This window comes from Trichechus manatus, unplaced genomic scaffold (assembly GCF_000243295.1).
Source record: "Trichechus manatus latirostris isolate Lorelei unplaced genomic scaffold, TriManLat1.0 scaffold00014, whole genome shotgun sequence".
Taxonomy (NCBI): domain Eukaryota; kingdom Metazoa; phylum Chordata; class Mammalia; order Sirenia; family Trichechidae; genus Trichechus; species Trichechus manatus.
This window is the reverse complement of record NW_004443950.1, coordinates 17,418,699-17,436,031: the sequence shown is the minus strand read 5'-3', so window position 1 is coordinate 17,436,031 and position 17,333 is coordinate 17,418,699. Positions and strand designations below refer to the sequence as shown.

At 43.5% G+C, this 17,333-nt stretch overlaps 1 protein-coding gene across 5 annotated transcripts in view; it reads left to right on the top strand.

Annotated features, from left to right (window-relative positions):
• CYLD (CYLD lysine 63 deubiquitinase) overlaps positions 1–6,086 on the top strand; it is a 70,077-nt gene extending 63,991 nt beyond the window's left edge. For 4 of the 5 annotated variants that reach the window (XM_023726921.1, XM_023726918.1, XM_023726919.1 and 1 more), the window contains one exon: positions 423–988. In XM_023726921.1, coding sequence (XP_023582689.1) covers positions 423–607 — 185 coding nt within the window. In that variant the 3' untranslated portion in view covers positions 608–988. Of the gene's footprint in view, positions 1–422 lie in introns of all 5 variants that reach the window. The other variant, XM_023726920.1, reaches the window with a different exon arrangement.
• The last annotated feature ends 11,247 nt before the right edge of the window (positions 6,087–17,333 follow it).

Sequence of the window (17,333 nt, the reverse complement as noted above, 5' to 3'; positions counted from 1 at the left end):
TTTTTAAACTTCAGCGGAGGAATAATAGTGTTCGTTTTTACTAGACCTGCTTGAAATTGGACACCCCCATGGTGAAGTGTACCGGGGTGCTCTTGCCTGGGAGAGGATATGGAAATGTGAAGACCTGAGTGTTGTGAGCTTAGGCCTGTGCACTGTGACTCCCTGAGTGAGTGCTCGGAGAAGCCTGGGAAGTGGGCTTTGGCCTTTTCTCAGGGTGATGTCCTTTTACCGGTTTTATTCACTGTCAAGAGTTAAAAAGAGGCATTAACTTCCAGAAATCAGAAGCAAAATAAGGACTTTCAGATCTTGAAAATTCACCTTTACTAAATCATAAGCTTATAAAGTCACTTTGGTGGGTCAGGGCAGCAGATGGGGGTCGAGAACTTCACAGGCCTAAAAAGAGACCCTCCTTTTCTTCATAGGTGGTCAGAATGGCTTCAACATTCCGCAGGTCACCCCATGCCCTGAAGTAGGCGAGTACTTGAAAATGTCTCTGGAAGAGCTGCATTCCTTAGATTCCAGAAGGATCCAAGGATGCGCGCGAAGACTTCTCTGCGATGCGTACATGTGCATGTACCAGAGTCCAACCATGAGTTTGTACAAGTAAACAGGTCACCCGGAGAGGCGGCGAGACGGAATGCAGGATTCCAACGTTGCATTTGACTCAAGCTGGCAGTTTTGTTCAACGTCCATTGCCGGCAATGGATGTCTTTGTGGTGAGAATCCCTCCGAAAAGGATTCCTGTGTTTAAAAATAAATTGCTTTTGTGTTACTGGAGTATTTAATAAGAAGCATTTTGCACTCTAGAAAGTATGTTTGTGTTGGTTTTTTAAGAAGTCTAAATGAAGTTATGAATACCTGAAGCTTTAAGTTAAGTGCATTGATCATATGATATTTTTGGAAGCATAAAATTTTAATTGTGACAGTTCCAAACCTCTTTTAGTCCACTGAGAATGTAAATAAATGTGTCTTCTTTCTGGACCAAGGATGTGAAATCATTTTTCCTTTGCAGCTAATGGTGGCCTTGAGGAAGGAGCCGTTTGTGTGATTAAGAGCCTGTTGCCTGTCCAGTTTTTAAAGCTGTGCTGAGTTTGACTCGTTAGCTCTATCCTACCCAGCGCCGATTCCTGCATGTCTGCAATCTGCTGAGTTTCTGTGTTTCTGCAATAGTGGTCAGAAAAAGATTTAAAACCCCTTAATGGTGTGTTGTTTTCCACTTGTTCTGGTTTTGAGATAAATGAGTGATTCTGTTACAAAATGTCCTTTTTTTATGTAATTTTCCTGGAGGATTAGGATAGTCAGCAATTGAAACTCTTCATTCGTAGTCGTAACTGTCAGCCAACAGGTTTTTTTCAAGGCTCTCCAGCTGTTTTGTGGGACCGGACGCAACAAATTGTATACGAGGGTGGGCATAGTAAGTGTAATCCTATATTCTTACACAAATATATGCTCCAGAAGACAATACATTTGGCATATGGAAGTACTCCTTGAAATGCCCCTGAAAAGATGTGTTGGATATCTGAACCTCTTCAATAAGTCTGTGCAGAACTTCAGTGCGATCAGTCAGCCAGTCCCCTGACTCAGTTCAGTTGAGTTTCACTGGAGATAGTGACAGTTACGAATCGTATTTTGCTGAAATGTTGTCAGCAGCCGCATCCTCCTCCGGATTAAATAAGTAGATAAATGGGTGTTTTCTTGGCTGATATCCCTAGAGTGTGTACAGACCACAGTGGGTGTTGTAGACTAGATCCCTGGATTATAGATGTCTGTGCTGTGGAGTGTCTGTTCTATGGGTGTTGTTTTGTAGTATTGTTGTCTTCCTAGAGTGAATTCCTAACCATGCAGAAAGACAGAAAGTTGTCATATGTACCTAGCATATGACTTTATAAAATACTCAATGTCAAAAAAAAGAAAAATAGAATCTTTACGAACCCTGCAATTACTGTCTTTTCAAGGCCCCTTTTTTGGTTTCATCATTCCATTTTGCTGATATTTATTAGCTTTGTAAAGAGTAAGAAGGTACAAAAAATTCTTTCATCTTGTAATTTTTTTCATTTTTCAAAAGGAAAAGGGACATAAGTTTTGCACGGGGTTTTGTACTGCAGAGGCCTTGGAATGGCGCGGTGAGATGATACCAACCAGCTCGGGCTGCGGGCGCGGGGAGCAGCCCTGGGCTGCAGGGCGGGCCCTGCCTCCATCAGCCCTGAGTAAAACGAGGGCCTGGGATCCAGGATGTCTAAGGCCGCTTCTAGTTCTGTCCATCTGGAATCCAGCCATCACTTAATAAACGTGTGTTGATTAAATCCATGGATGAACGAGCTTATCAATAAGATTTTAAAAGTTCATCTGGAGGCATGATTAGAAACCTACATATAGGTAAAAATGGATCTAACTACTTAAAAAAAAAGAAGAGAATACAGTTCCTTTTGTGTAAACATTTAAACGAAATCAAAGCTGAGGAAATCTGTCGTTGCAGCCTTTCCATAGCAGATTTAAATAAAGAGGGGTTTGATACACGCGTAGTCGCGCGCAGCGTGTGGAAGTACCTTCGCGTCTGAGGACCCTCAGCCGTAAATTATTTCTCACATTTTCTTAGATGGAGCTTTATGTCCTTTTAGCATTACTGGGGGAGGGAACACTTGGTAAAGGGTGCCCAGGGCCATCTCCAGTGGTCCCAGCGAAGGCGGGGAGTCTTCCCTTGCTTCTGAACACCATGAAGCCAGCCCGGAAGGCTGCTCCCCCCGCCGCCCCCATTCTGGTCCCCTCCTTGTTCCGTGTTCCCTGTTCCTTGTTCCAGAAGAGCCTGGCTTGTCAACGAGGCGTGATCAGACCTGGGCTGCGTGGTGGGGGTGGCCGATGTTCCTGCTTATTTATTATTTAACTTAAAATTTTAAAAAATATTTTCCTGTTTGCTTTTTAAGTGTTTTGGTTATCCTTTTTATTTTGCCTCTTATCATATGTACCATCAAGATGACAGTATAATAGAAACATAACATGGCCCATGATTCATAGCTACAAATAGAAAAAATAACATTTTCCCCTAACCTTCAAATAAATACACGTGTGCGTGTGTGCGCGCGTGCGGCTGTGTATGTATCTATATATGTGGGAGAGAGAGGGAAAGAGAGAAAGAAAAAAGAGCAAATGTGGCCAGTCCCTCACTGCCAGCTTTATGAAGGAGTTTGACTCCATCCACAAAAGAATGTTTTGTAAAAGACTTTGGAAAATCAAAAGAAAGGGTAACAAAAATCAGTATAATCTAGTTGTTACAGTTGCTAAGAATCATTTCCTTAGAATAATTTAGGCTTTTTATAATTTATATTTGCCAAATGTGATCGGTAAATGGTCAGGTTCCTCAAACCCCTTGGATTCATTTATTTTTTTCAGATAATTCAGGATCAAGGGGAAGACATAGTAATTAATCTTAATGGAACTTGTACTGTCACTGAAATACCTGGCTGCTTGAACATGGCCTCTTCATAAATTCAGGAGTCATCACTCTCCTTGGCTGGCTCTCGAGAACCAGCTGGATAAGTTTGCTTATCTACTTGGATGATCGCAGCAGAGATGTGAGTGTAGTATCAGGCCTTGGCTTAGCGATTGGCCGCCAACCGTGTTCATTGACCTTGCGTCAGGGGCCTAGGATTATGTCAGAAGGAATGAGAGACACCGTCTCTGCCCCCAAACAGTTTACCACCCAATTTTAACAACAGAATAGCTGTCGTTTCATATGATTTTCTGTTAATGATTGCTCAGCTTAAGTGTATGGGTGACGTGTTGGCGAAGGCTCTAGGAGGCAGTGTGCTGGAACAGAAAAAGCAGGGGAGGCCTGGGTTCTAGCCCTTTCTCTATTGTTGGCTCTGAGCCTCACACAAATATCTTAACTTCTTTGGCCCTTAGTTTCCTCCTTTGTGTGATGAGAGGGTTGGGCTATTGAATTTTTTACGGGGAAAAAAATTTCTGGATCCCAAGCCATGCCTGCTAGATCTGACTCTTCCTGAGTGGGACCTAGGAAATTTGTTAGTGAAAAGCTCCATTTTTACCAACCAGCCAGGTTACAGCCAGGTTTAAAAACCACCAGACTAGAAGATCTCACGGATCCCTTCTCATTCTGTCATTATGTGAACATGTAAGGTTATTGTATTAATTATGTCACTTAAATGTGGGTAATTGGACACTTACCAGATTGCTTACGAATGAATTTGTATAAGAAATGCATTTCAGTATATGTATCTCAAACTGCTCTTTCTTAGAGGTTTTAGCAGTCTTTGGAAAACAAATCATTAAGAGGATATTTGTTGTTACTTATCTGGACGGTTGCCCTCCATTTTATTTCTATAGGGGAAATTGAGCCTCTGGGAACCAAGGAAACAGAAATACAAAATCGTCATGTAAAGCTAAAGAAAAAAACACATTATTTCTTACTATCTGGTACTTTCCGATGAAAATTAAAAAATTGTATGAGAAGCTCCTTCTCTTGGTATAATAGCTCCTCTTGTCGTAAAGTCAGATGTCTGTGTTAAAGTAGGTGGACCAGAAGGCTGCTACTTAAAAATAAGACCACCTTCTCTAGGGATCGGCAGTGTTAACAACACACCCACAATTCTCAGTCAATGAACATAATACATAAATTCCCAAAGGCAAGTGGGAGGTGGTAGCACAGAAAGAGATGTTAAAGTGCAGAACGGGGTGGCGGAAGAAAGAAGGTGAACCCCTAAAGCAGGTGTGTGTGGGTCCATGGGAAAGCAGGTTTCTATGGTTAGGAAGGGATTGTGCCATTTGTCAGAGATGAGGAGTTTAGAGAGTGAGGCTTCCTGCAGGGAGTTAGCTTTGTTCTTGTCTGTTCTCCCTTCAGATGTTTTACTCGGGGAGACAGAGGGAGAGACTGACTTCTCATCTTATTCTAAGTCTTGGAGAAGCTGAAGGGTTTTTCTTGAGTCAGAAAGCAGTGGTAAAATATTAGTTAGCCACAGTGGCCAAGGATAGTAAAAACCCGGGGGAGAAAGTCTGCCCCCCTCTCCTGGACCTAGTCAGTATAGCACTGGTAGGTTACTCAGCAAAGCCCATTGGATTTCGGGGCGCGCTCTCCTGGCAGCGATGACATGTTTGTGTCCCCACGTTTGGAATTCTTTATTTCACCCGAGAGCTTGAATATTGTCGGGGGAAGGGCAGTGAGGAAGGAGTTATCCTTCCAAACACCACAGATTCAGATATAATTTTCTTACACTTTTCAACACTGTACACTTTTGCTTTTTATTTTTATTTTTAAAGGGATTATGATGGAGACTCAACTCTCGTTGGTTTTATTTTATAAAATGGCCTAGTACTGTGGAATTTTAACTCCAGAAAGTCTTAGCATCATGTCATAAACATTCATTTTTTTTTCACAATTCCATTTGAAACTTGCGAGGGAAGTTGCAGTCATTAGTAGGCTGATGTGAAGGAGCACATTCTGTACTGCACAACCCATTTCTGGTGTCCTGTTCAGCATTTTTTTTTTTTCCTGAATAACATCCTATATTTATGAAAACTTTCTTTACACCACATAAAATATCCCTTTACTATCAGATTGCTCTGATTTAGCCTTAATTTTGTTAAATTTTTTAGAGATGACTGAAGTGTGCTGCTGTGGAAAGAAATGTATTATATACTATTTCTGTATCATTAAAATCAAATTTTTATGGTTCCTTTCCCTTGATTTCTTTTGGGGAGGGGTCTTGGGTTGTTATGGGAGAACTGGAATTGGCCTTGACAACTTGGGAAGCGGTTACTCTGGTGCCAGGAGAGAAGGTTCCTTTGGGAGAATGATGTACACAGGCAGACTTCTGTTTCCTTGTCAAACGTAAGCCATTGTTACGATCGTTTTGGGAATGACCTCACGCTTACCCCGTTCTGGGGTCTGTAGCAGAGCTGCGGGTCACCTCCTGCCATCGCGCTTCTGTATGGTTTCGTGAGCCAGCTTGGCCTCTGCGTGCTCTGGTGGTAGCTAACGCTCAGCTCCACCAGTCTCGAAACCACTCCAGCCGGAAGTGGTTCCACCTGTGCTTCATCTCGGCAAACAAGGGCACAAAGCTATTTACCATAGTGTGTCCCGCCCTCTCCCACCACCAAAAAAAACCAAAACCGAAAACCAAACCCGTTCCCGTGGAGTTGATGCTGACTCATAGTGACCCTGTAGGACAGAGTAGAACTTTCCCATAGGGTTTCCAAGGAGCGCCTGGTGGATTCAAACCGCTGACCATTTGGTTAGCAGCCGACCGCTTAACCACTGTGCCACCAGGGCTCCACCACTGCCACAGGGGCAGTTAGTTGAATGCTTTACTTTTCTGTAGTTTCCAGAGGAATGGTTGTTGTTATTGTTAGTTGCTGTCAAGAAGGCTCCAACTCATGGCGACCCCATGTACAACAGAAATAGTACTGAGTTCCACACCGTCTTGACGATCGTTGGTGTGCCCCAGTCCATTGCTGTGGCCACTGTATATTTTGAGTTGTCTTCCAACCTAGGGGGCTCATCTTCTGGCACTATAGCAAGCAATATTCTGTTGTTTTTTTATGTTGATCCATAGGGTTTCCATTGGTTAATTTTCAGAAGTAGATTGCCAAGCGTTTCTTCCTAGTCTTAGTCTGGAAGCTCCATTGAAATCTGTCCACCTTGCTGGTATTTGAAGTATTGATGACATAACTTTCAGCATCATAGCAACATGTAAGCCACCACAGTACAACAGACTGACAGATGGTGGTGGAAGGAAGGATTACATGATACTATATGGAACCCGAACTTTTACTTTTGTCTTTTTTCAGAGAGCAGATATAACAAGTCTACCTTAGGAGTTACCTGGAGTTTAAGTCACTTATTATTATGCCAAAGTAGGAAAGCTAGGATGGTCTGAGTTGGTATATTGGTGTTAATAGTACAATCCAGAACTTCCCTGTTTTGAAAACCCACAGCTAAGTGAATACACCGGTGAGATGTAAACTCTGCCATTTTAACAACACTTTGATTTCTTTTCCATTGGAAGATAGCTAACTGGCCAACCCACTGGAAGAGATCCATATTTACACCTATTATAAATAAAGGTGATTCAACTGAATGAGGAAATTATTGAACAATATCATTACTATCACAGGCAAGTAAAATTTTGCTGAAGATGATTCAAAAGCAGCTGCAGCAGTATATCAACAGGGAACTGCCAGAAATTCAACCTGGATTCAGAAGAGGACATGGAACCAGGGATATCATTGCTGATGTCATATGGATCCTGGCTGAAAGCAGAGAATACCAGAAAGATGTTTACCTGTGTTTTATTGACTGTGCAAAGGCATTTGACTGTGTAGATCATAACAAATTGTGGGTAACATTGCGAAGAATGGGAATTCCAGAACACTTAACTGTGCTCATGAGGAACCTGTGCACAGACCAAGAGGCAGTCGTTGGAACAGAACAAGGGAATACTGCGTGGTTTAAAGTCAGGAAAGGTATGTGTCAGCGTTCTATCCTCTCACTGTACCTACTCAATCTGTATGATGAGCAAATAATCCGAGAAGCTGGACTATGTGAAGAAGAATGTGGCATCAGGATTGACGAAGACTCACTAACAACCTTGCTTGCAGAAAGTAAAGAAGACTTGAATAACTCATCATGAAGATCAAAGACCACAGCCTTCAGTATGGATTGCACCTCAACATAAAGAAAACAAAAATCCTCACAACTGGGCCAATAAGCAACATCATGATAAATGGAGAAAAGATTGAAGTTGTCAAGGATTTCATTTTACTTGGATCCACAAACAATGCCCATGGAAGCAAGAGTCAAGAAATCAAATGACCCATTCATTGCATTGGGCAAATTCTGCTGCAAAAGATCTTTTAAAGTGTTAAAAAGAAAAGACGTCACCTTGAAGACTAAGGTGTGCCTGACCCAAGCCATGGTGTTTTCAATCGCCTCATATGCATGCAAAAGCTGGACAATCGATAAGGAAGACCCATGAATTGATACCTTTGAATTATAATGTTGGTGAAGAATACTGAATATACCATGGACTGCCAGAAGAATGAACAAATCTGTCTTGGAAGAAGTACAGTCAGAAGCAAGGGTGGTGAGACTTTGTCTGACATACTTTGGACATGGTATTAGGAGGGACCAGTCACTGGAAAAGGACATCATGCTTGGTAAAGTAGAGGGTCAACAGAAAAGAGGAAGACCCTCAACGAGATGGATTGACACAGTGGCTACAACAGTGGGCTCAAACATAGCAAAGATTGTGAGAATGGTGTAGGACCTGGCAGTGTTTGGTTCTGTTGTACATAGGGTTGCTATGAGTCAGAACCAACTCGACAGCACCTAACAACAACAACAACAATTCTAGTGCAGGTCCCTGGGTGGTGTGAACAGTCTGCACCCGACTGCTAACATAAGGCTGTCAGTTCAACCTTTTCAGTGGTACCAGGGAAGAAAAGACTTGGCAATCTGCTTCCATTAAAATTACAGCTAAGAAAACCCTGTGAAGCAGTTCTACTATGCAACGCATAGGATTGCCATGAGTTGGAAACAACACCAACTACCAACAACAACAACAATCCTAATATGCGACTCTTACCAATTCCGCCTTCAGTGATGTCAAGGTGGCAGCTTGCCATTGGCTATGGCGGGAGTATTTACACCGCAGAAATCGGCAAACTCTGTAAATCAAGACCCCCCTCCCCCGCTACACACACACACACACACACACAGCTGATTGTTAAAGCATCTACCAGCACAACACTGGCTACTGTGTTCTGTGAAGGCCTCTTTGAGGTGACCTTTGAACAGAAACCTGAAACTGCCCCTTATTCTTTCTGTCCCCCAGCTGCCCACCCCACCCACAATGTATGACCTATAGACACGGTTTAGAATATATATGAACAAAGTGGTCTGAAGTTTGCCAAGAGGCCAGAAACAGTAAGACACACATTTGTTTAAAATATATCTATCCCAATATCATAATGCCACCATACCACACCCTGAGCAGCTGTGTCTCTGTAGCATGTAGAATGCACAGCTAAGAAGCCACACACCGTGGCCCTGAAACTTAACTTCCTTTATTCCACAGGCTGGTGACACTCTGCCTGCTACCAAATAGAACCTCCAAAGTTAGACCTCAGAGGTCACACTGACAGTCTTCCGAAGTGTGGGAGTCGGGAGGGAGGCAGGAGAGAGGGCAGGGCCTCATGAAGACATCCATGGCTAAGTCGTCTTCCTCCCCAACTCTCCAAACCCGAGGGCAACCTCAAACCACTCACTTTGTTTTTTGTTATATGTGAGGTGATGACTTGATGCGTGAAATTGAAGAGCTTTCATAAACTTCTAGAACAATGGTAAGGTTGAAATAATGGACACAACTTGCCAATTTCAGTGACACTTTCGTGATGAGGGTCCCTGCCGGGGGGAATTACCCTACTTTATGGTATGAAGACCGTCCAGTTCATCCGTCTTCACTTGCTAATTCATGCTAATGGACAGCCCTCAGCACTTCCTCCGAAGTACAATTCAGCACTACGATATAATCTACCTAAGGTCACAGCCCCACACACCTGTCTGTCTGTCCGTAATTCAGTGAGGGTGGGGGATTGAAAGGCTGACATAAAGCCGAGCCCCTCCCCTAGGGACTCTCCCTTCTCACCTAATCAACCTGGAGTTTGTTTATGGCATTCAAGTTCATGAAATCAGAAGTTTCCACAGGCTTTAAAATATCTCCTGAGCAAAGAGAATAGCATCCTCATCCTGCCCCTTTTAGGGTGTCTCTATTCAAGTCTCCTTCAGAAATAGTGAAATTAATTCCATTTCAAAATCCTTTCTCATGCCTCCAGAACAGGTTCAGCGTATATTTCCAAGGCTCTTTCTAAAGAGGCCAGGCCAATACCTTTACAACAGATTTGCTGCTTTCCCTTTGGAGTGTGTCCAAGCCCACAATCCTATATCTTTTCCTAGAGCAGAAAGTTCCACCAGAAAGTGACACATAGGCTATGTCTCCCTTGGAAAATTCCATTCCTCCCAACAAAGTGGTTCTCAACCTTGGTTGCATTTGAGAATACCCCACAGAACTTTGCTGCCACCCATCTGCCAGTTTCTCCTACTGTGGTGGCTTGCGCGTTGCTATGACATTGGAAGCTATACCACCGGTATTTCAAATACCAGCTGTGTTGCCCATGGTGGACAGGTTGCAGCAGAGCTTCCAGACTAAGACAGACTAGGAAGAAAGGGGGTGATCTACTTCCAAAAATGAGTCAATGAAAACCTTATGGATCACAACAGAACACCATTCAACTCACTTGCTTTGGACACGTCACCAGGAGGGATCAATTACTGGAGAAAGACATCATGTCTGGTGAAGCAGAGGGTCAATGAGAATGAGAGAGACCCTAGGTGAGATGAATTAGCACAATAACCACAATGATGGACTTCAACACGCTGGTGATTTTGAGGATGACGCAGGACTGGGCAGCCTTTCATGCTGTTGTACGTAAGTCCACCATGAGTCAGAGTTGACTTGATGGCAGGTAACACCGACCACAAAGAGCTTTGAAAAATACCAATCACCTGGCCCTGTCTTCAGAGATTCCAACTGGTCTGGGATGGGCACAGGCATTAGCATGATTTTAAAGTCTCTATATGTGAATTCACTGTGAAGCCAGGATTGAGAACCACTGTGTTGGGCAGTAAACGCCCCTTCTTCAGGCTTTACCAGGGGAATGTGTCAGCAAGAGAGCAGCAAGCCAGGCCCCAGGAAAAGAGGCATTGAGCAGGGCCCGAGGTTCCTCTTTCAGCCAGGTCTACTCTGACAAGGACTCCAGGCCTTCAGGTGGGCACAAGTATATACACCCTCACTGTCACACTAAGAGGCCCAAAAAAGAGTTGGAAAGAATGGGATCTCTGAAAAAGCCTGCAGAGCCTTGAATCTGACCATGAGGAAATCAGCTGTTGTTTTACCCCTAGAATCCTTCAAAACTGCAACTCAAGGCTTGAATTTTTTCTTCAGTTCTTTCAGCTTGAGAAATACCGAGCGTGTTCTTCCCTTTTGGTTTTCTAGCTCCAGATCTTGGCACATTTCTTTATAACACTTTTCTTTGTGTTCTTGAGCCACCCTTTGAAATTTTCTGTTCAGCTCTTTTACTTCATCATTTCTTCCATTCCCTTTAGCTATTCTATGTTCAAGAGCAAGTTTTAGAGTCTCTTCTGACATCCATTTAGGTCTTTTCTTTCTTTCCTGTCTTTTTAATGACCTCTTGCTTTCTTCACGTATGATGTCCCTGATATCATTCTACAATTCATCTGGTCTTCGGTCATCAGTGTTCAACGCATCAAATCTATTCTTGAGATTGTCTCTAAATTCAGGTAGCGTATGCTCAAGGTTGTACTTTGACTCTTGTGGACTTGTTTTAATTTTCTTCCGCTTCAACTTGAACTTGCTTATGAGCGATTGGTGGTCTTTTCCGAAGTCAGTCCCTGGCCTTGTTCTGACTGATGATATTGAGCTTTTCCGTCGTCTCTTTTCATGGATGTAGTCGATTTGATTCCTGTGTTTTCCATCTGGCAAGGTCCACATGTATAGTCACCATTTATGTGGTTGAAAAAAGGTATTTGCAATGAAGAAGTCGTTGGTCTTGCAAAATTCTGTCATGTGATTTCCAGCATCGTTTCTGTCACCAAGGCCATATTTTCCAACTACTGATCCTTCTTTTTTGTTTCCAACGTTTGCATTCCAATCACCAATAATTGCATCTTAACTGCATGTTTGATCAATTTCAGACTGCAGAGGTTGGTGAAAATCTTCAGTTTCCTCATCTTTGGCATTAGTGGTTGGTGCATAAATTTGAATAATAGTCGTATTAACTGGTCTTCTTTGTATGCATATGAATATTATTCTATCACTGACAGAACTGTACTTCAGGATAGATCTTGAAATGTTCTTTTTGATGATGAATGCAATGCCATTCCTCTTCAATTTGTCATTCCCAGCATAGTAGACCGTACGATTGCCCGATTAAAAATGGCCAGTGCCAATCCATATCAGCTCAATAATGCCTAGGATATTGATCTTTATGTGGTCTATTTCATATTTGACGGCTTCCAGTTTTCCTAGATTCATACTTTATATATTCCATGGAAGGCACTAGGACTGTTGTTGTTGTTAGGGGACATCAAGTCGGTTCCAACTCATAGTGACCCTACGTACAACAGAACGGAGCACTGCCCAGTCCTGTGCCATCCTCACAATCATTGTTATGCTTGAGTTCATTGTTGCAGCCACTGTGTCAGTCCATCTCCTTGAGGGTCTTCCTCTTTTTCTCTGACCCTCTACTTTACCAAGCATGATGTCCTTCTCTGGGGACTGGTCCCTCCTGATAACATGCCCAAAGTGTGTGAGACCTAGGATTACATACTAGGATTAGCACACCATTATATAGTATTTGCACCCTACAGATATAATAGACATAAATATGTGCACAGACCAGGGGTTGGCAAACTATAGCTTGGGGGTCAAATCTAGCCCACCTGCTGCCTTTTTATGCAAATAACTTTTCACTGGAATACCGTCCTGCCCATTCATTTATGTATTGTCTATGACTGCTTTTGCACTATGGTGGCAGAGTAGTGAGAACAGAAACTGTCCTACATAGCCTAAAATATTTACCACCTGGCCCTTTACAGAAGTTTGCTTACCCCTGGTATAACCCATTACTGTGCAGTCAATTCTGACTCATAGTGACCTTATAGGACAGGGTAGAACTGCCCCACAAGGCTTCCAAGGCTGTAAAGTTTATGGAAGCAGACTGCCACATCTTTCGTGGAGTGGCTGGTGGGTTCCAACTGCGGACCTTTTGGTTACCACCGAGCGCTTTAACCACTGCACCACCAGGGCTCCTTAACCCTGGCATAGATAATAGTAAAATGTAAAATAATTAGGAAGTGAAGAGGTTTGAGTATTTATTACCTTTGCTTTAAATATAACTTATATAATTTTAACTTTGTATAATTTAATTCTTAATAGTGGATATGTTTAAGAACTTGCTCACATAATTCCTGAAAATTTAATAATTGGTTCTTTTTTATTATAATAATTTTATTGTGTTTTTGGTGAAAGTTCACACAGCAAATTAGGTGCCCATTTAACAATGTCTATACATATTTTTCGGTAACTCCGGTGGCGTAGGGGTTAAGAGCTATGGCTGCTAACCGAAAGGCCAGCAGTTGGAATCCCCCAAGCGCTCCTTGGAAACCCTATAGGGCAGTTCTACTCTGTCCTATAGGGTCGCCATGAGTCGGAATCGACTCGACAGCAGTGGGTATGTGATTGTTATACATATTGTTCAGTGACACTAGTTACATTAGTAATTGGTTCTTGTGAGCTGGTAGGAGCCAACGCCAGCTTACCACTGACGTCAGCTAAAATGGACCTGCAGGCACTTTCAGGCCCTGCTCTCTCTGTTGTCTGCACATCACTTATTCCCTGACCGAAGGGTTCATTGTGGCCCCTTTGCGTTAGAAACAAGGGTTTTCTCAGATTCTTTCAGCTCTGTTTCCTCAGCATTTACAACAGTGCTGGCACATAGCGTTGTTGTCATTGTTAGGTGCTGTCGAGTGGATTCCAACTCATAGCAACCCCATGTGACAGAAAAGAACTGCCCCATAGGGATTTCTTGGCTGTAATCTTTATGAAAACAGATCGCCAGGTCTTTCTCCCATGGAGCCATTGGGTGGGTTTGAACCACCAACCTTTTGGTTAGCAGCTGAGCGCTTAACCGTTGCACCACCAGCGCATAGTAGGTACTCAAATATTCACTGCATGAAAGCAGGAGCTGTCAGTTTTTTATGCATAGAGACCATCTCATTCACTATTGATGTGGCCAGAATCAGACCACTGTCCCCTTTTCTTTTGAGAAAGTACAAGAGGTCCCAGCCTCTGCTTCCCCACATAATGTCCGCTTTCAGAAGTAGAGACATCGCAGCACTTCCCTCACAAAGCTGGATGAACTTTAAATGAAACCATGTATGTAAAAGGCTTTTCACAGCGCCTGGCACTCAGTAGCCCCTCAATAGATGGTATCCGCTAGTCGGAGCAGCAGCGGTAGTGGTAGTATCATAATCATGAATTTGAGAGATACGTTGCATGTTTGATCAACACGTCTGTCTCCTCTTCTCCATATCTTATTTTCAGGTCCCACTCTCGTCTTTGGATCGATTTGTAAGATTTAGATTTTCTCAGGCATCTTGTCCTTCTGAGTGCGGCAGCGCCATCTTGTGGTCACAGTAGGTTATGACAATGTCCTGGATCTTAACTCCCAGCTAGCTACCAGCGGCAGACCCCAGGTTTGGGAAGCAGCAGGTGATTTTTGAAAGCAAGTGTGGAAATTAGGCTACCACGCTGGATTACAAATTCCACCCAAGAGGGTTTAAGCTTCCTCTGTGTCATTTCAGGACAGATGGTTCGTGTTGGATACTTCTGTTTGTGATCATTCTCTGTCGCTCTGGCTCCTTTTACAAATGGTATTTACAGCTCGTTAGTGCCATCTGCTGGGAGAATGCCGTAAAGTCGGTTGTGCGGTCTTCTCTGGGGATCTGCAGCTGTTTGGGAGAAAGTAGGTAAATAATAGGATCCTGATGCTGCATCCCCTAATTGGTGCGTAATTCTCTCTTCAATAGGAACACTCCTTTGAGGGGACTGGAATGAGGGGGAACATTGTCAGTGTGGGCTAATACCTCCTGTACTACCCTTACTACAAGGAGCCCTTGTGGCGCAATGGTTAAGCACTCGGCTGCTTAATCCGCCGGGCGGCTCCGCGGGAGAAAAGACCCAGCGATCTGTTCCTGTAAAGATTACAGCCTAGAAAACCCTTACATGGGGTGACTATGAGTTGAAGTGGACTCCGCAGCACCTAACAACAACGGCAGCCATCCTTCAGCTTTGTTGTCAGCGTCCCAGTTTGAAGATTTACCGCACTCTCGACAACCCTTCCTGAACAGTGGGCTGCAGACTGCCTGCCTGCGATTGAACGGGGCTTGGCCTTGGTGGCCCCCACAAAACCTATAGAACCAAACTGGGGGGGGGCCTTGTGTCATGGATTGAATTGTGGTCCCCCCAAAATATGTACATCAATTTGGCTAGGCCAGGATTCCCAGTATTGTGTGATTGTTCATCATTTTGTCATCCGATGTGATTTTCCTAAGTGTTGCAAATCCTGTCTCTATGAAGTTAACGAGGTGGGATAGGCGGCAGTTATGTTAATGAGGCAGGGCCCAATCAACAAGACTGGATTTTGTCTTGAGCCAATCTCTTTTGAGATATAAAAGAGAGAAGCAAGCAGAGAGACAGGGAGACTTCATAACACCAAGAAAGCAGCGCCGGGAGCAGAGTGTGTCCTTTGAATTTGGGGTTTCTGCGCCGAGAAGCTCCTAGGCCGGGGAAGATTGATGAGAAGGACCTTCCCTCAGAGCCGACAGAGAAAGAAAGCCTTCTCCTGGTGCTGGCACACTGAATTTGGGCTTCTAGCCTACTAGACTGTGGGAAAATAAACATCTCTTTGTTAAAGCCATCCACTTGTGGTTCTGTTATAACAGCACTACATGACTAAGACACCCTGGAATCTGCCTTTTGAACAATTCCCCCACCCCCTTCCCCATCTTCCCAAGCGAGTCTTATACATACACCGAAGTTTGAGAACCACTGATCTAGACCGTGTCACTGTGGAAAAGACTCTTTTTCTTTCAGTAAAATCCAGGAAGAGTTTGCGTTTGGATTAAGGCTTGCATCAACGGCTGTTTGTATGAATGCAAGCAGGTATTTCTTATGCAGTCAGAAGGCCTCACCATACAGAGCCATGTACTTGCCTTTGCTCACTTTGGGGTGTGGATTAAATGGTAACAGGTCAAAAACCCTTGGCCCAGTGCCTGGCACACAACAGGTGCTCATACAGGTGCTGCTGCTGCTGCTGCAATCCGTGAGACCTGCGGGGTAGGAGGGTCTCCCCATCTCTCAGCCACCTTCCCCCACCCCTGCTTGGCTTGGCCAGGTGGACTAAAACCATTGTGCACTCCCAAACGAAGGCCTTCCTGCCACCTTGGCCCATTCTCCCCAGCAGGGCTCATTTTAAAGAAAGTACAGGGGTGTGTTGGAAAGAGTCCAGAACTGAGGATCACCCCCTTCCGGGGTGGCCTTTCTCTGGACCTCAGTTTCTCCATCTCTAACACTTGAGGTCTACTTGAAGGCAACTAACTAGAATAATAGAGGGGATTGAACTATAGTTTCCACAGTCCCATCCAGCTCTGACATTCAGGGGTAAGTTTCTTTATAGGCCCCTTCATGTTACACATCTGATGATTTCAGTGTTTGGGTCTGTGTGTACACAGCTCGTTCTTCAAATTGCTGGCATCTCTCACTTTGGTTCTTCCTCTGCCCCCGTCCCTAAACTATTGAATACAAATAGTGAGTCATGTGAGTGCTCAATGAAAGTGTGCTCATTTTTCAAAAGTCTTAGCATTTTTGATACTTTATACCCCAGCAATTCTATTGCTAGGAAATTTTTCTAAGTCAGAAATCATCACAGATGTGCCCAAGATTTGCTATATGACTACAGGCAGCTTTGTTTCTAATGGGAACAAACTAGAAAGACTTAATAAATTAATGAATAATTATTAATAAATAATCAATAATGAATCCAAGAAGCTGGGCTATATGAAGAAGAATGGGGCATCAGGATTGGAGGAAGACTCATTAACAACCTACGTTATGCAGATAACACAACCTTGCTTGATGAGAGTGAAGAGGACTTGAAGCACTTGATGATGAAGATCAAAGACCACAGCCTTCAATATGAATTACACCTCAACATAAAGAAAACAAAAACCCTCACAACTGGACCAATAAACAACATCATGATAAACAGAGAAAATATTGAAATTGTAAAGGATTTCATTTTACTTGGATCCACAATCAACACCCAGGGAAGCAGCAGACAAGAAATCAAATGACACATTACATTGGACATATCTGCTGCGAAAGATCTTTTTTTAAAAAAATTTTTTTCCCATACAAACATTTATACATGCATTGTTACGTGAATCTAATTGCTCTCCCCATACTGCGACAGCACACTCCTCCTTTCCACCTCTGATTCCCCATGCCCATTCAGCCAGCTCCTAACCCTCTCTGCCTTCCCATCTCTCCTCCGGACAGAAGCTGCCCGTTTAGTCTCTTGTATCTACTTGAGCTAAGAGGCAGACTCCTCAAGAGTATCACTTTATGTCCCACAGTCTAGTCCAATCCCTGTCTGAAGAGTTGGCCTCGGAAATTGTTTTA